The 20,477-nt window shown below is 43.3% G+C and overlaps 1 protein-coding gene across 3 annotated transcripts in view; it reads right to left on the reverse strand.

Moving 5' to 3' along the window:
- Nucleotides 1–20,477, reverse strand: part of C9H14orf180 (chromosome 9 C14orf180 homolog) — a 229,619-nt gene that overhangs the window by 53,112 nt on the left and 156,030 nt on the right. For 2 of the 3 annotated variants that reach the window (XM_085626267.1, XM_085626268.1), the window contains exon 2: nt 3,857–4,009. In XM_085626267.1, the coding sequence (XP_085482393.1) occupies nt 3,857–3,883 (27 nt within the window). In that variant the 5' untranslated portion in view covers nt 3,884–4,009. The remainder of the gene's footprint in view (nt 1–3,856; nt 4,010–20,477) is intronic. The other variant, XM_085626266.1, reaches the window with a different exon arrangement.

Raw genomic sequence — 20,477 nt, forward strand, 5'->3', positions numbered from 1 at the left:
TTAAATGTGTATTGTGGCCTGTGTTGTGTGTCACAAGGATAATTGGTTTCACTAGATGTGCTCACCTCAACCAATGATATACTATATTTCAGCAAATCTTTCACAATGAGGTGTTTTGATTGATAAACATATATAATACACACAATATTATAATTATAAGCAGTGTGTGTTATTCTGTAAACTGCAAAGATTTTGGCATACTAACTCTTCCATTATATATTATGGATTACCAAGCAGTAACACCAAGTAGGTGCCATAGTTTTATATTATTGGCATGCAGTGTTTGTGCAGTTATTCAGCACTATAAAAGGAATGGTACCAGGGAATTAAATCCTTGGTCCTGGACAAAAGCCATTGGGTTTGGCTTGAAACATGACTCCCATTAGAAAGGCAGGAACATTATCACCCATACTTTCTACCTTTTCCCCATTTTTTAATCGTTCCGCCCGGAGGTCAGATTAAAATAGCACTCACCTACCAGGCAGGTATTTTTAACTTTTCACATAAGACCCCTCAACTCGTATTTTCATCACTTAGAATATATCTATAAGTGCTCCCACATAATTTGTAGGTCGTAGTATGCTCCTTTCTGCAGCAGAAAGGGATGAACCCAATGATAAAGCATGCCACCAAGGGGTAACCCTGGTGGTTGAGGGTTATATAAAAAAGCAAACGTTTTCTTTATCTTGTGGATGGTTAGTTCATCTAATATTTAGGGGCTCTTTTGCTTTTGCAACATATCACCAGGAATATGGGCCCTTGTGAGAATGTCCTCTTATCTCCCCCCTTTTTTTGTTGACAAAACAGATAGAATATACATATGAAATGCAAATATACATTATATTTCACAAAGAGGCCTACTGCATTCCCTAGAACTAGCATATGCTACAGTAAAAAACATTACACTAACATACCATTCAATAACAAAGACAAGCACCTTCCCCATACCACTAAACCCTTACAAAACTGATTTAAAATATTCCTACTTGAACCAGAGACCAGCAATTGCAAACCGTAACAGCAAACTCCACAAAAAGCAGAAAATGACAAACAAAAAGTAGAAAGTCAAAAAAATAGACGAAAAATGTAAATGAATAAAGATTTTCATTGCATAGAAATCAATGTAAAAATGATGTTTTTAATGTTTATGAAATAATAGGCGTTAAAAATATTAGAATTTCTTTTCTGTATATATCGAAAGGAATGTAAAACATGTTTTATATATAAACATATATTAAAAATACTAAGAATATAAAATCCTGTTTTTTCATAACTTTTTAATGTTTTATAATGTTTGAAAATACAGGCAATATAACACATGGCATTTTGGGGGAAACTGCACAAAATGCTTAACAAAAATGTAAGTATTCTATAACTATATCATATGTGTAATGATAAATATTCTGAAGTAAAAATGTTCTTTTCTTCTAACAAAAAAAATACTTAAACTCGATGTAAATATTGTAATTTAATGCAAAGTAAAATGGCATACTTTAAAAGAGATGTTTAAGGGAGGTATCATACAATAAACTGAAAAAAATATACTTTGCAAAAGCAATAATAATAAAAAATGTATGCTATAAATTGGCATACCACTTTAATGTAAACATTAAAAAATAGAAACAAAAGTTAAGACTTTATGATTATTATATTCACAATTCCAAATAAAAACTGAGAAGAAAGTGTTATACTTCGGAGAAGGTCTAATTTACTACTTTCACTTCAAAAGTAAAATTAAACAAATTGCACAAAGTTTTGGACTTTGGGGTGTTCATATTTACTATATTCACTCCAAACATAACCAAAGAGGCAAAAGTGATGGACTTTGGTGGAGTCAGACTTTTTATTTTCACCCAGGATTAATCACATTGATGAAAGTGTTGGACTTTGGAGGGGTTCAAATTTACTGATCGCTCTCAAAACTCCCACAAATGAGAAGGTGTTGGAGTTCAAACCTAGCCACATCAGAGAAAGTGTTTGACTTAGGAGGGCATATTTACTGTAGTCACACCATAATTAACGAACATGTGGGCCTTGGGATTTCAGATTTACGATTCCTACTCCAAACCAAACCACATTTGGGAATTCCCACTCCAAACCGAAACACATATGGGAAAGTGTTGGACTTGTAGGGGGGCATATTTGTTGTTACCACAACAAACTTTGCAGAAAGTGTTGGACTTGGTGGGGTTCAAAGTTACTATTCCAACTCCAACCTTTACCACATTAGGGAAAGTGTTAGACATTTGGGGGGGGGGGGGGAAAGATTTACTATTCCCATTTGAAATTTTACCACAGTGCTGGACTGGTCTTCCACAATATTCCAATTCACTTTTTACGGAAAATAATTGTTTGCTTGGAGCTATTTTAATTATTAAAAAGTAAACCACATGACCATCAATAAGGTAGATTGGCAGTCGATCCAAAGAAACTAACATTTACTGCAACTCTATATAATATAATAATTTAAAATAGCAATACATGTAAATTAAAAATAATTAAAGCACCACATAAAAAATGTACAATATTCTACATTTTCTTCTCATACATTTTACATTCTCAGGTACAAAACACAAATGACAAAATATTTTTTTTTTAAACAAACAAAATTATACAAAACAGCTGGAACACATTTATTAAAACAAAAATCTAAACAAAAAAATATTTTAAACAAAAAGGAAAATATTTATTTAAAATTAGATTAATAAAAATGCATGTATTACACATTGTTAAAAGTATAAAAATATGAAACAAATATTTTTAAACAAAAATTGCACATGAATAATTAGATTTAAAATGTTTAAAGCTCAATAAAATTAAAAATAACAAGTTTATATATGTAATTTAATATAAACTTATTTTGAAATATATTTACATTTAAAAAAAATCACACAAAATATGTAACATAACAAACTGATAAATTAAGCCAGTTTGCACTATAAACCCAATATTCTGCTCTTAAAGATATTATACACAAAATATTATGACAAATACAATATAGTAATAAAAAATACACTAAAAAAGATATAAATAATAATGATATAATATATAACAACACTTTTAACCATAATATCAAAAATTGTGTACAAAAATACAATCTTTTATCTGTGATATTCTGATCTAGGACATTTAACACACAATACGTTCTTCAATTTTCAATGACACCAGACCATTGTGCTATATAATCATTAGAGTTACCTTTTCTCTATGTGCTCTTACCAATAGTGCTAACATACCATGATACTTTATATTTGTTTTTTCCAAATGTTAAGGTTTGAATTTTTCAGCATTAACTATCAAATAGCTTCTTCTAACAAACTTTGCTAAAGTACTGTTTGCAGTCCCACTGCCTGTGTTCCTTAGTTACGAGGTCAGCTGTATATTATAATGCTTAAACTTTGACCCTTCCCTAATGTGGTGCGTTTGCTAAGCTAGCATTCAGTGCTGAAAACAAGATGCATATAAAGATGTTAATTAAATATGGAGCTAAGACCCAACCTTGCCTTACTTCAATGTGGTACTATATCTTGTCTGCATTATTCCAAGTTGCTATTGGTATAATTGTTCAAATGTTGGTATGCAAATTAATCAGGAGGCATACTGTTTTATTTGGCACACCGTCCCTATTAAGTAATTACGCTCATGATCTTGAAACATGATCAATTGCCTTGGCAGTGTCTATAAGGCACTGTACAGGAGCTTGCTCCTTGAATAGTAGGGCGACTGTTAAAAGACCTGGTGACACAGTATTACGCATTGTGGAATGCCATCTCTTAAATCCTGCTTAATAAGGTGGCATTAAAATCTGTATCTTAATAACATTTCAACACATATTGTAAAATATGTTTTCACCTACCTTATCGTCCCTGTACATTGGACCCATCCAAAAGTATACCTCATGCTGCAGAAAGCTCAATGCAGTTTTAAGGGTCTTGAACTCTATTAGATTAGCATTTCTGATTTCAGAATGAAGAAGTCGATCTCAGCAGGACTGACTGGAATACTCTCCCTAATAAAAAAGGGAACATATTTCATGAGGCTTTTTTGTAATTTGTGCGAGTCTCTAAAATGTTGCAATCATTTATATTTGCAATGGTAAGGCTATGCATTTAAATAATCTTTATTCTACGTTGAGAAAAAACGATATTGTGTTTCAGAGTGTCTAATTAGTACAGTTCAGTAATCAAAATTATTAGTTGCAAAACTCGGAAATGTTGAATTTAACCCAGGTATTTCAGTCGTAATACACTACAATTCAGTCCTTTGAATAAAGATGAAGGGGGAGGAGCTGAAACTGACATGGTCTACTGTTTATTTAACATCAGCCTAGAGTGCACTTGCACTTTTAGTTTAGAGCATTCAAAGAATGGTGACATTAATCTATTAAATGTCCCCATTTTTTCCCCAGATAGCATGACGATTTTCTCCATTTGCATTTTAGACCCTGCTTTCATAGGCCACTCTTCTTGTTTTCATTTGTTTATAAAGCAAATCACCTAGGCCTAATTCACAAGCTGTTTTGCCTAATGGTCTCCTTTCTGTCTTCAGTACACAAACCAAATCTGCAATCACAACCAGTAGGTTCTGATTTATTGCCTTCAGGTACGGCAGAATTTTAACATACCTAAGTTTAGGAGTAGTAGTACCTTGGGTGCTGTCATAGGAGGGAAAAAGCAGTGACCATTGCAAAGTTACTTAACACTAACAAAGATGTAACTTTGGGCCTGATTACGATGCCGTTTGGACTTACGTCCAACAGACACTGTGGCGGACGCAGGACCACCCGACTAGTAGTTGGCGGTCCCGCTGCCAGCATTACAATGTGACTGTGTTCAAGGCGGCCGCAATGTGTATACTTTGCATTGCGGCATGTGCTGTGGGCTGCAGCACACGCCGCAGTAAAAAATATACACATCCTACATATCCCTGTACTATGTGGCAGGCATTATGTGGTGCATGGATATGTAGGGGGCACCATAGGTCCCACCCAGGGCCCATAGTGGAGGCCCAGGTGGAAGGGGGCCCTGCTAGGGGCCTCAAGTCACTTTTTGCCTGCCTTTTCATGGCCGGTTAACCGCCATGAAAGGGCCGGTGGAAAGGGACATCCTAATCCCTATGGGGGTGCCTTAGCAGGCACCACCCCATTGTAGGGAATAGGAGTCCGTCCGCCGCACTGAAGGGATCCTTGATCCTGTTGGACGCGGCGGTCTTTCCCCTCGCCAGTCACAACTTGACCGCCTGCATCATAATGCGGTAGTCGGATCAGATGGGCTGGATGGTGGTGGGACCATCACTGACGGCCTGACGGTGGCGGTCCCACTGCTATCGTAATCAGGCCCTTTGTCACAGATCATTGCAATGTAAATGAGGTGCAAGAGTTTTCTAAACATCTCCATATTTCAAGGCTCTATGCGGAAAGACATAATTCTCCAACTGAAATATGATTTTTCACCTGGAGAAAAAAGCAACAGGTTTACTTTGCACAATTCCACCAACAATTTCGGGAGAGGAGTTAGTCTAGTGGTGGAGGAGAACTCGTGGAAATCAATGTTACAGAAAATCTATGTGAATCTCAATGAAGTGAGAACCATGAGCAAATTGTTAAAGATCTAAAAAATTAGTAATTTTTGGAATTATAAAGTTAGGTCTTAAGAATCTGCCTCATTATCATCACATATAAAATATAAACATAATTGATCAAGAATACCCTATCGTTAGGTCTCTCCTTAGACATCACATGCTCTCTCTGTTGCAAAACATTTTGTTAGCTTACAACCCACTCATTGTTTACGGTTGGGTGGACTCATTGTAACTCTCAATTGCTTGCTTCTTATTTGATATTTCATGTGGACTTTACTTCCCAGTTGTGAATTTATCTCTCTGCTGAAGCATGGGCACATTACTGCATCCTTACACTCCTCTTTTTGATGCTACTTTTTTCTTTTTCATTAAGCACCCTATGACATTACTTGTGCTTTCCCGCTATCTCCCTCAAGTGCTTCTCTGCCTTGCCATCTCCGTGTTGCTTTCTCTCACCATATGCTTCTCTGCCTCACATCCAATGTTGTTCTGTATCGCCATATGCTTCTGAGCTCCCTCACAGCTTGTTGGTTCTGTGATAACACTGCAGCTGTTGGCTTTGAGTCTGCCTTCTTCAATCATTTGTGACTTTGCTAATCACATGCTGGCTCAGCCCAGTAGGGTATTTCTCCCTAGCGTAATGCTATTGGCTATTTGGGTGCACCCTTTTGCCTCAATTTAAGGTATTGCATTGCAAAGCATGAGGAACTATTTATACCTGCCAGGATCTCTCTCCTTCTGCCCAATGTTGTTCTTTGTTGCCCCTTCCTAGTTCTGGGCCATAATGACTTCCTTTGCCAGCAGAGAGGCCTTTAACCTAACCGAGAACAAAACAGATCTGTTCTCCTGGTGGGGAAATCTGTTATCTCTTGCATATGACATGTCATAATGTAAGCTAATTAAGCTGGAGAAATGCAAATGACAAAAACATTATTTTCCTGTCCTCCTAGAACTGGGTTGCTGCTGCCTTATAGACGTACTCCTGTCTGTATGCATAAGGGAGCAGCGCACAGAATGTGCAGGATTTGAAAGCAACCTACTGCATTATGAAAGATGTGGTAAGAATAAAATATCATCCATGCAGAGTGCACTTTTCTTTAAACAGGGATAGAAATTGGAAGAATGTGATGTGAAAGGCAAACATATGACAGCGTCGGACCAACTGAACAGAGCTGTTAAACCCAGAGAGCTGTAGCAGCAGTCATTATTTCTAGCACACCCCAGAAGCATAGTTTAAATCCCACTAATGGCATTCCCCATGAGGCGAGCCCCACGCGCATTGTGGAGCAGCGCTGGCTCCTCCTCAATGGCAGAGGAGAGTAGCCCCCTCTGGCTCAGAGCAAGTATCTGAAAAATAACCTGATATTTTATTATCGTTTTATTTTCAGCTGCTTGCCAAGCCAGCGTGTGTAGGGTGGGCGGGGCTGGGGTCACAGGGATGAGAGGTTGGTGCACTTCTAAGTGCGCATGTCTGTTTGACCAGCTGTCTTAAGCCCGCCAAACAGACATGTGCAGTTAGGTTTCTCTAACCAGGCTGTATTCTACAGCCGGGTGGAGAAACGGTGCAGACTTCCTGTGCCTGAGCAGAGCGTCAAACCAGCCCGCTCAGACAAATCCCAGTGCTGCTTTCATAGTATAAGAGCAGCATTTAGACTGGTTGGGGAGCCTGTCCCAGGGACTACCAGGATCAGAACGGAGGAGCACCGAAGCTTGAGGTGGCCACAGGATCAGGTACGTTTTTATGTTATTTTGTAATTTTTTTTATTCATAGTCTCCTTTGCCTTCCATCAATCCCACGTTTCGTTTGTATGCCAGAAGAAGGTTGGGTGGTAAGGAAGTTTCAGTATAGGCCTTTCGTTCTTTCCAGGTTATAGAAACTAAAGAAGGACTGTAATGAAGGCATCCTTGCCATCCCACCTTTATTTAATATAGAAACAAAAGTAGGATGTTACAAAGGCAACAGAATTTTCAATAGAGACGACCTTTCTTTTCTTTGGCTGGGTTTAAAATACATACGCTGCATGTGCTAGCACATTAAAACCAGACCTAATGGCTTTTCAATACGTTTTCCTATTTGCCGTCCATGTTCGTTTGAAAATCAGGTGATATCCATACTGAGGTACATAGATACAGTTACTGCACTTCAAGTCATTACAGACTCAACATTAGTCCTGAACTTTACCTACAAACCACTATTTTCCGATGTGTTAGTTTATCAGTTGAATTGAAGAAAAGCAAAACACCTTAGACATAATAGAAGTGCAACTATATATGTGCACCTGACATATTTACTGTGTGCCTTAATTTTATTAACGTGAGTGACCCATTTAAACGCATCTATTGAAAAGTATTCACTGTAGAACTTTGACATTTTTTAAAATGTGCACTAATGTTCAACGTAACATGGAACATGAATTCTTTACTCACATCTTATGCATGGACGTCGATTCACCAAAATGCCTGGGGTAGCGAAAGTGACATCATATACCCTTTGACCTTAATGATATCACAGGAAGTGACATTGTATGACCTTGGATCCTGTATTGTCCCAAGAAGTGATCTCACATAACCTTAATCCTGAAGACATCACAATAATTAACATTGCTGAAGTTAGATAAGTGCGTAATTAATATTATATATTCTTCTAATGGGGAACACAGGGTTGGGTTTCTCTTCCCTGAGAAAACTTTGAAAAATGGGCTTTACTAGTGGATTTTCATGCACAGTTTTCACATACACTTGCTAAAAGGCCATAGGCTCTAAAAAGCACTCACGAAATATTCAAGTGCTTTCATGGTGTGCCAAGCTACTGAAATCTGACAGTCCCCATGAGTTTATCTAATTATGTATGTAAAATGTCCTATGGGTACCCCCCTTATGTCAAAAATTTAATCCATTGCTAGGACCAGCATTTTGCCATGGTGCCCCTTTAACCCAAACATTACATACAATATGTCTGTGCCAGAATTTCCTAATACTGCTTCTCTTGCACTATGGCGGTACCTTAGGTCTAACATGTCAAGGACTACATTTTGTCATAGATGCCCCATGACCTTGCCACAGTTGTTTTCCCATATGCCAAGAATTTCCTCTACTGTGCCATCACCAGCAATTTGGCACAGGTGCCAACTGCCAAGAATTTCCACCAGGAGGCCAGCGCTGGCATTTTTCATGGGTGCTCCATGCCAACATTTAACTACAGAGTGCCAGCAGTTGCATTTTGCCGAGGGTATCCCATATACAAGTATTGCCTCGAGTATTCCAGTGCCAAAATGTTGTCAAGGGTCCTTCTATAAGTCAAGAAGCATGCCAGGTCCAACAGCGGATCTGCAAGCATAACAACACATGCTCACTTACATTCCCCTATTCACACTCATTCTATCATTAGCACTGACTTGAACTCATTCTTTTTCACCTACTCTTCTGCACTCACTCTCACAATAAATCACTCATTCACACTTCCCCACTCTTATTTTGAGTCACTTATATGTACTCACTCATTTTGACACCCACAAACACATCCACAATCCCATATACAAATATACATGCTCACACTTACACATCCTCTCACCCAAACTCATATTCACCCTTCAAGCATGCACACCACATACATTGAAACCATTTTTTCTTATCTGAAATGCCTATTCCACTAGTAGTGAATCATAAACTATCACTCACTATTAATGTAATAAAAATGAGCAAAAACGAGGTTAGAGCCTGACTCTGATAATGTGAGACACCTCTGTTTTCTTGGCATTGATTTTGCCACCTCTGAGGCTCTGAGGCAATGGGTCGCAAAGGCAGTGCCAGGGGTAGCCAGGGTCAAGCTAGGGGACGCAACTGTGACCCCTGGTAACTTCTAAATGATGTTCCATGGTTTTAGATTTAGACTTCAAGTTAAATTTGCTTGAGTAAACAGGAATTCACGTTTTTCAGTTTATTAAAAGGTACACATATGCGTGTATAATCATGAAATTGAAGTGCACATTAAATGCTTAGTTAAAGTAAGCCTAACTAAAGACCTTGCTTTTAGATACATTTTGCTTGGTCAGAGTCTTCTTTCTTTGCAGGTGGATTTCCAAGGCTTCATTAGATGGACAAATGAATATTGTTGTCTGTATTAGTTCCCTGACTAGGTTTTAGCCAGTTATAGACTCTTCACATAAACTTTTCTTTTTGCTGGCTTCCTTACCACATCCTATTACACGTGGGAGATAAAGAATACAGCTGTGGACCCACTAGTGGCCTACTTAGCACAAACCTTAATACTTACCACTCAAAGAGGGAGGAGGCAACAAAGCTCGCCCATTGAGCCCTTAACAGATGCCGTCAACTGCATCAATTCCCAATATCGGGTGCCGGCACCCGCAGAGGCCCATAAGGAGCATAGCAGAAAGTTCAAACAGAGCTCAAACTCCGTCTTTATCAGTGTGGAAACTGTCTCACAGACTATTCCATCTTCGCCGTGCAAAAGCTTTGTCAAATAGAAAACGGATCCGTCCCCATAAGTTTAATCTCTCAAGTGATAACATGACAAAACCACCCATAATGCTAATGCACTCTGCGCTACTATATTCAGCAGATTCAATGTTAAGCAAAGCCTGTGTGGCCCCAGCCCCCACAAACAACGCAAGCGTACTAAGCAAAAATAGCAACAGGACTTGCAGGCCACCAGGAGATACTATGCCCAAGTCCCCTGGGGATCCAAAGACAATTTCCACACTTGGTGTATGCTCTAGCCAGAGCAGTAGGAAACCCACAGCTGGTGAGAACACAACAATTGATGACTTTCAATAAAAAAACATTATTAATTCCTCAGTGCAATGCACAACATCTACATACCCCGGAGGCAATAGTGACTGCAATAACTAAGCAGAAAGATCAAAATATATCTTCCAAATCTTACTACAAAAGTAATATTTCAACATTTAAACCGAAGGATCAAAATGCAGCAATCTCCACAATGGAAATTTCTGCGGCAGTTTTATTAGCCAGCATCTTTTCCGATTTTAACTCCACAGAGTTCACGTGTAAGTCCTGAAGTGCCACAGGCTACAGTTCTACAGTCCCAAGAGCCCCAAGCCCTCTAAGAGGTCTGAAGCCAGCATGCCTAGTCACCAGACAAATACATATTGATATATCACAGGAAACAAACATTTATAAACCAGAGGAGGGTGTATGTGGGGACTTAGCCATTCCAACAGAGTTAATATGTTCGGAGAAGAACATAAGAACTTCCCACACACTTAAGCCTGTAGCACCAGCCCCGGAGGTTCAGAAGCAGATCACAACCACCGCCTTCAAGCTCCAACAACGTGAAATTCAGCGACCCCAGCCTCATGATCATAGCTTAATATGGGATAAGAGCAGCTGCAATAGATCAGTCCCGTCAATGCCTCAGTCACCTACGGAACAACATGAGCTACTGGCAACAATCAACATGTCCCTGGTCGCCACAATAAATTCACTTTCTTGGCAGTCAGAGAAGTTTGAATTACAACTAGAGCGGATTCAAGCTCTAGCCACGTCTATAGTGAAGATGGAGGCTAAATTCACCAGTATGGAGCAAAATGACCAAATTATGATTAAAACTGAAAAAATTTAATCGCCATGCGACTGCCAAAATATAACAGAAAAACTATGCACCCTACCTGCCGTCTTAACATCAATGATCTCAGACTGGAAACAGGCATTTCACCACCATACCCAACAGGGCTTAATTACATTTGCTCCACCATCTGTCCCAGCAAACCCTTCAATGACACAAAACACAGAGCTGGCATCCAGAACCGGAGTGCTCCCGGCAAATCAACTTTCAGAGAACGCAGCCATCATTGCCACTACAATAGGACGATCTGAAATATACCCGTGTAACGTCAATAAGGCCTGTGAGGCCAATGTGAACCAAGAGGAAGCTCATTGGTCAAGGGCTCTTTCCAAAAGATAAAAAAAAAGTCTAAAAAAGGACAAAAATAAAGCTGCTAAAGCACAAATGCATAATTAGCAGTCGACTAAGCAAGCCCCTTAAAATTTGTGAGGCCAATACAGTGTATCCGATTTTTAAAATTAGAGGTACAGGAATGAATACAGAAGACCCCAAAAAAACAACTCAGCCCCCAGATATTCAGACTTCTAGACTTTCTCCAGTCGAGGACCAAGCTGGATCCCCAGACAATCCAACTCTCTTAATAGAAACATCTTCACAGTTCGCCTCTTACCCACCCACGCAACAAGTCATCACAGGACCTGCTATTTCTAGCAAAAGTTTACATCAATTAAAAGACAGGAACTCTTGGCCGGGGAAAAATCTTGAACTAGTATCCCCCGCGATGGCCATGGGGAGTTTAAACACCCTCCAAGTTAATCAGGTCAGTGACAGCCAACCATGTCAGGCTTCCATTCTTAGCCCTTCACCCGATGAAGCAGCAACGGCTCTATACACATGTACCAACACTCACCATAATGGCACCAGTAACGATTCCAGCTCTTCTAAACTAATTCTAACGCCACAATAAAGCTTAGAGGGCAACCACAACAGTCTTAATCATGTATTTTTAAAGTCATCCCAAATTTCACTAATATAGCAACAGAGGATATTCTGACTGTCGAATTCAAAATGCCAGGAGAGCGTACTAACTGCAGAGAGTCTACAATAATCACACTGAAGTCACATGAACTTGTGGAATTAATTATGAGTAACAAAACCAACTTCGAAGACTGGAGCATAGTGCTGTCAATATTCACAAGACCCAAATATCCGCTCCCCCTAAAGTTCCAAAAAGAGTCCAACGCTCTTGCATACCCACTAATAGTGCTCTAAGGGGGGGTCGAGCACCCACAGTCCACCTTGACACAGTGTACCATAAACATATCATGCCAGTTTATAGGTACAGGGGGTCTTTCTAGAAAAATCACCATTGGGCATGCGGCGGACAAGAACAATCAAGACTGCAGCTGGATGGCACCATCTTTGGCCAGTAAGGGATGGCATTATTCCTAGCACCAGTAAACATCCTGCTACCTGCAATACAGAATTAAACATTCTTTCAATGAATGTAGCAGGACTAGCCATGATACCTAATCTGCCCCTTGTAAGACCCCTGATTACATCCCATGATCTTCTTTGCTTTCAACAAACATGGTCATTATGCCCAATAACCATACCAGACTTCCATGAAATACACCATTCTGCAAACAAACGTAATATATTTGGAAGGCCTTCTGTTGGCCTCTCAATATATCTTAATATTGGATTAAAGCTTAAATTGAAAAAACTTACAACTGAAAAATTGCATGATATAAGCCATTGCAATCGAAGGCGCAAAAATTATGGACTGTAAAACAAAGATAATACTGATCAACTTATACTTCAACAGTTTTGTCTCAGGTCGGGCAAGAAAGATTATACACCTATGTGATTCTTTAAAAGGCCTCCTCTGTGACCACCCAACTCAAAAGACAATAGTTTGTGGTGATTTTAATCTCCATCACTTAGGGGCACCAGCCTCAAAATTCAACTCTGCAGAAACACCATCCGGTCAACTATGGAATTTGCTCAATAGATACACGCTCAAATCCATCCAACTTACTCTAGAACAGAGCCATTTCAATCTCCAATTTCCGAAAACTTTCACAGGAGTCACCACTGTAGACTATGAGCCATATTCACAAGGAGCTATTGCCAAATTAATGGCACTTCATCGCAGCCAAAGTCGTGATAAATGTACCTCCCCATTCACAAGCTGGTGCTAACAGCCCACAGCACCAGTTTACCCGTGATAGCAGCAACAAAAAACATTGCCACAGAGGATCCCAGCAACTATCACTAATGAGATGCAGAGTGGGCATTCCCATGCCAAAAGCCACGACCACACCACTCCTCACCATTCTCAACGACCAGACAGATCAGTGATAAAAACACAAAACAGGCGATAAGGCGTTAGCACCAGGAAATCTACACCTGCTCTGACCTGGTGTTAAGTCGGACGGCAGCCAGCACCACAAAAGGGAGCACAGCCCAGGGCCACATCAGAAGTGCAACAGATGCCAAGAAGCCACTCATCATGCTTCCCGGGCACCCAAGAGGGCCACAACAAACACCGACACCACCCCAGGATCCCACACCACACCCGGAACACCCCTCCGGACAACCACAGAGGTGGCACAAACAAAGACAGCAGACCCCCGGGAAACGCACCAGCCTCACAGACCCAACATCTGATAATGTCACCGTCCACTACAGGCTGAAAGGGACAACCATCATATGCATCCTGACCATCATCACCTAACAGGCCTATGACACCAACACAGCGGACAACCAACATCACATCCCACACCAAGCTGCTGGATTGGCTGCACCTGTCAGCCCCTGGCACCCCCCCAAAAACACCCCCAGAGTCGGAGGAGTCTCACAGCCAGCCACATCCAAGTCCCCCACACCTGTCCTGGACATCACCATCACCCTGGTACCCCAGTCCCCATAGATCCAACACAATGCGCAGGATCTGCTGGAGACCAAGCAAGACCATATGCCATAGCAGGATGCACGCACGTGTTGGGGGAAATCCACAGCACACATGTCCCACCTGTGCCCCCTGGTGACACAGTACACAATCACCACAACAGGAAGCACACATCTCACATCAATGTGCAGGCAAAAACAACACCGTGGAACCTCCAACAATGTCGCCTCCAAATACCCTGCCACTGTGCACCATTCCTTCACGCTCTGACAGTCCATCAGCAACCAGCCTACCCATGATGGCAACAATGGAAATGCACAGCCCATGGCAAGTTTCAAATGGACACCCTACTCACCTCAACTCCACAACCATGCAACTCACAAATTTGGCAATGCACACGTCACAAAATCAATACCAACATGCACAACAACATGACCACACACCAGACACGAAAGAACAACTCACAATGGTTACCTGGCCAAGCCGCGAACATGATCCATCAACGGCATGGCACCTCAGCTATAAAACAGCTGAATGTGTGGAGAGGTGGCAAACAGGCATGTGTGAAGGAGGCAGCAGTACCGTGATTGGAAAAGTACACAATGCCAAGAGTGGCGGAGATGTGCTGGACAGACCACAGTATGCTGCACACACCCATATCCATGGCGACATACACCTCTGGTGTATGGAGTGTAGTGGACAGTGGACACAACCATGTCACCACAGCCGGTGGGGGACCTTGTGGAAATCTTGCCTGTTACGCCCCCCGCAAGCATGACCAGAGTGGGATGGCCTGGCGTAGGCCACGCCAGCATAGGGGTGTGAATAAGTAGCACATAGCCCTTGGCGTGGTCCTCTTCCGGAAAGCCCAATGTCTCGACCAGGGCGGCACCTCTCACCCCGCCACGAGGCTGACGCCGTCCTCTAGAGCAGAGTTGCCTGCGCCGCTGTGCACCTGCCGGACCTAAACCCATCAGGCCCGCCCCTGCGCAGCCTCACTGATTACCTGCCGACACCGGCGTGTGTCAAGGAGGGCCCACCACGTTCCGGCTCAAGCTCCAGGCTCAAGTCCCTCGACCTTGGCAGCCTCCTCAGGCCATCCACAACACGGGCCCGCTTGAGTCCTTTTTTGTTGACGTACTCTACTGCTGCCTCAGGCCTACTCCTCGGCCCAGTAGGTTCTATGTGTGAAACTGTGTCCTGAGTCATGAATGGCAGTGACCCAAAATCTGGGCCACCGACAACAGCAACAGACTCCCTTCGATCAGTGAGGCATAGTTCTACATGGGCTTTCTGTGACACGTGGTGCCACTAACCCTGTTCAACGCCAGCCGGCGACACGTGTTTCCACTAACCCTGTTCAACGCCAGCCGGCGATACGACGATGAGGGCCTACCCTGCTGACCAGTAGGTCCCACATCCAGCACCTAGGCGCAAATCATGAATGGCAGATTCCACACCAGTGGTCGCACAGAGAGGAGTAAGAGGAAGATTCGGCTCAGTCCGGACAAAACCCGGGTCACATACAGAGACATCACAGAGGTGTCCCAACACAGGGTGCCACTGAACCTGAACTACGCCAGACGGTGGGGCCATCCAACCTATGCTGGTGACACTCGGTGAATGGCCTGTGCTGACCACTGCCTCAGGCCTACACCACAGTCAGGTATGTCACACATTTGGAACTGAACATCGGTCATTCAAAAGGCAGAATACATGCCATAGCACGCACGGAGCGGCATAAGAGGATGACGCGTTGCAGTCCGGAGGAAACAAGATCATCGTTACGGTGGTGATCGGACACTACCGACAACTGCCCTTGTGTCACTAACTCTGTGCCTCGCCAGCCAACGACACGTGGCTGTGGGCCACTGCTGACCGCTGCCTCTGGCCTACACTGCGGTCCAGTAGGTCAGAGAGTCTTCAATTTGCAATGGCTGAGTTCATATCATCGTACCAGCATCATCGCAGACAGCATCCCCTTTCAGCCCCGGTGCCACTAAGTCTGTTCCCCGACAATCATGGACACTCTCTGGTCAAACTTTGGTGGCGTCTGAGCCTACGGACTAGGGGGCAGTTTTCATCCTTATGTAGTTGCTACCTAATTGGTTGTGGCAACGAGGCTGTCGCATTCCACTCCACCATTTGCTGCTTCCAGATAAAATCAAACCTTTCTGCGTCATGCCCTGGAGGACACCTTCCACTGTCCCATGATACCCTCCGCAACATACACCTTGGACATTGATGGTGACCCACTCAGGTTGCATGGCCCATCTGACTTTACCGCATGTCACCGTCCTGTGGCTGGGTGCCTGTGCCTGCCGCTGTGCATCCGGGGCTACTAACTCTGTGCTGATCAGGTCAGGGACCCCTTCTCCTGGGATATTGGATGGACCCTGAAGCCTGGGGGTCATCAACGCCATTTCTCTGTGAACCTGTGCTGTACACAGCCTCTGGGCCCAACAGCGTCCCACCATCGCTCACACACCAATTCGAGTCCTGACCGGCCCAGACGTGGCATCACCGCAGGAGGCACACTCAAATTAAGAAATTATTTTATTCAAATTTAACTCAAAACAATTATTTGGAAGAGTCATGGCGGCTCTTCTCAATCTGGACAATCTGTAATTCACAGCCTGCAAGCCAAAATTCCAGATAAGAAGGTGTGTCATGCACTCATCAAAGGACAGAGAGAGAGAGAGAAAGAAAGGGAGAGAGAGAGAGTGAAAGAGAGAAAGAGAGTAACAGAGGGAGAGAGAGAGAGAGACAGTGAAAGCAAGAGAGGGAGAGAGAGAGAGAGAGAAAGAGAGAGAAAGAGAGGAAGAGGGAGAGACAGTGAAAGGAAGAGAGGGAGAGGAAGAGAGAGTGCTGACACTGCGCACCCAGGCCTCACTGCTCATCTGCTGCCACAGGTGTGTCTCCAACCACATGCCGGTATACCCTGCAGTCCACCAGGTCCCTTATCTGAAACAGAGTCCAGATTTATGAATGGCAGAGTTCATATAATTGCACACGCCATCATCGCTTGCCCGCCCTGCGCACAAAGGGATTGTACAAGGAGCTCAAGGCTGGTCGGGTTCTTGGCTCATACATGCCAACTGTTGTGTGTGTATCGCTATTGGTGCACCATGAGCCTAAGGCCTCACCTCAATTGCAGTGCGAAACCCACATCACATTTCCAGAATGCAAGCAGTAGTCAGACTAACATTAGGGATGAAAGCCCCTTTGTCTCAATACATAAGGCGGTAGGACATCTGCACCTCCGACCTTGGCCTTGCATGCGGCAGGCACCCCCTGAGAGAGATACCATAGCAGATGATGACAACTCCCACACTACGCACAGCACTAATGACCAACGTTTCCACACCCCACACACAGAAGTCCTTGCTCGAGGTAGTCTTGCATGGAATGCCCTTGACACTTATGTACACAACAACCCATACGTCCAAACGTTGCACACACATACAACTCATTGCTCCGAGTTGTGGCATATCATCCACATAAATACTGCAGGTCAGAAGAGTGCCGGTTCTACGAGAGCCACCAATGCAATGGCAGAAAATTCCGGGCACATGCACAACACCTGTCACATGGAACTGTACCGTGACCGAATGCTGCCTGTTAGTGTCTGATGCATTGGTCTGCATGTTGTGGCCCTTGTCTTGCCGTACTGACATGCACATGCTAATAAAGTCTACGCAACTTCACTGGTGTTCAACTGTGATGAGCCTTGATTAATATGACAAATCGTGTGCCTCAATTAGCATTGTCCGTACACAGGGAGGGACTGACTGACGCATTTCACTTAGGGGCGAATCCCTATTGCCAGCTCCACCTCTGTGAGCCAGACATTGTGTTTGGGATAGTTGATGACAGACCTGTGCTCTTTTGTGTCTTCAACAATGTGAGTATGGTGTCCAACTTCATGCCATGTGGATCAATGTGATCCATCACTACAGGCTGTGTCCACCCAGTTGAGTGTGAGTAGGTATGCGAAGAGATGTTCTGTGGTCAAATGCGATGTGGGACACTACTTTAGGTCTGCCAACAACTTTGACATTTCATACACAGCCCTATTTCTAACATTGCATGGGGCAAAGTTGTGAAATTCTGCAATTGTTGTTTCAGTGCAATGAGGCCACAGCTAGTGCACACATTCCTAGTCATCTCACTGCCTATGTGCTTCACGGTCAAACATGCGCATTGCTTTCATTTCCCAGGGTGTACCTTTTTGTGCAATCAATGTCCTTACATTCATCCATTCTTTCATACTTGATTGATTATGGATATGACACATCTGTGTGAATTTGAATGATTTATTCACATTCCGTGGAGTGTCGGAGTTGGAGCAGTACATGGCCATGCAAACCCCACATTACATTGTAGCCCAGTGGAGGGCCAGCCAGAGTCATTTAGGGATTGACAAGTACATCGGAAGAGGAAGAGTACAGTCCGCAGTCTGATTGCTGTGTCATTGGTAAGCAAACAAAATATGGCAGTCCATGTCGAGGTCCAAGGTGAGTGTCGCAGAGTGTTTCGGGGGACAGTGGGAGGTGTTGTTACTGGGCATGATGCAGAGGGCAGAACCAAGCTGAAACAGGGCATATGGCGGAGAAGAAGGCTACTGGCTCCTTCTTAATACAAAGGTTGAATCACCCGCATCTTCGTCCTATATATCATCTTTCTTACATGTGGGTGCTGATGTTTGGTCTGCAGCACTGTGTGCCACTGACACATCAGGGGCCGGAGATGTGTGGGTAGAAGTACCAGCAGCATTCATCAGCGACTGCCTTAGTGGCAGCCATGTGATGATGAGGATCTGCAGGGCATGGAAGATCCCAACAACTTTTCGCTGGTGTGCATCTGTGGCAGCCATTCTTTCCGCATGCATCTGCTCCATGTTCTCCATTATCCTCAGCGTCTGTGCCAACCCTCAGCTCACATCGTTGAGGCCACTCTGAGTAGACAGTTGTTCTCCTCTCAGAGTCATGACTCCAGCGATGTCGGACATGGATTTTTGGACATCATGGAGTGAACTGTGGGTGTCCGTTAGGGAATATAAGTGGTTCCTGATGGGACTTAGCCACCCATGTGTGTCATCTAGTTTGGCTGCCATGAGGTTGAACCCCACCCGCACCTTTTCAGCCACCTCCTTCTGGCAGTCTAACACCTGGCCTTGGAATGCGATGTGTTCTTCGGTGGGGTGCTGGGAGCCAGCCGTGGTGATGGATGCTTCCTGCTGTGTGGTCTGTGCAGGGAGTGGGGTTTCCTTGATGCAGCTGGATGCCCTGCTCCAGGAGGTGGGTTGCCATAGCTGTCCATGAGCTGTTGTAGGGCATCAGTGTTGAAGGTGTGGAGGTCCTCCTAATCATCACTGATGAGTTGTCTGGTCGGAACCAGTTGTGTCCTATGTTCTGTAGTGAAAGTGTTGCACTTTGTACCACATTGTCGTCAATGTTGATGTGCTGTTATTGCTATGTGTGTGTGCTGCATTGAGGGAGAGTCGCCCCTGCAGCTGTGATTTTGCTGCCCCTTATCCCTTTGAGGCAGTGTGCATTTGACTTCTGTGCTTCTACAGTGCTGAGATGTTGCAGACTTGGTTAATTTTGGCTCTTGTTTGGATTTTGGACTCTTGGGCATGGTTTATCCCCAGATGTGTTGTTGATGTCAGGGGTTGTTTGTGCACGTGGATGATGTTGCAGAGTGTGACCTGCTCCTTTCTGGATGTGTTCCACACTCAGCCACCTCAGTGTCGTGGTGTGCACCATGTCATGATGCATTGTCAGTGTGGCTCCAGACACGCAGATTTGCTGGTTTTAACACATTTGCATGGGTTGGTTGTGAGATTGGTGCTTTGTGGGGAGGAACCCCTTTGTGCCCATAGTGGATGGGGGCCTTCTTGCTGTTTGTATGTGTGCTGCAGTGTACCAAGGGGATGAGGGACATGATCCAGAGTCAGTGTGGGTGTGCATTGTGCTCTACTTAATTGTGTATGTGTGCCATTGTGCCCATCTCCCCCCGCCCCCCCAGTCCCTATTCGGTACTCACCCTGTTGCTGTTGTGCCAGGTCATGCCGAGCAGTGTCCAGACCCCAACTCCTGCCACCGTCTCCCCACTGATGACTGTGTACGAATGTCTGACAGAATATCGACAGACAGAAAATCGACCTACAAAAATATTGACACAAAAATATCGAAGTCCTATCTACATAATGATAAGTACAAAAATATCGAAAACAAATATTGTTGTCAAAAATATCGATGTTGAAAATATCGTTTTTAAAAAATATTTAAATAATTATGTAAAATTAAGTAAATAATACATATAAATAAAGAAACATAAATACAAATATAACATGTTTAAAAAATAATAACAAATACATTTAGGTGCCGATTCCGATCCGTTAAAAAGAATTACCATACGACTCGTATCCGT

This window comes from Triturus cristatus, chromosome 9 (genome assembly GCF_964204655.1).
Source record: "Triturus cristatus chromosome 9, aTriCri1.1, whole genome shotgun sequence".
Classification (NCBI taxonomy): Eukaryota; Metazoa; Chordata; class Amphibia; order Caudata; family Salamandridae; genus Triturus; species Triturus cristatus.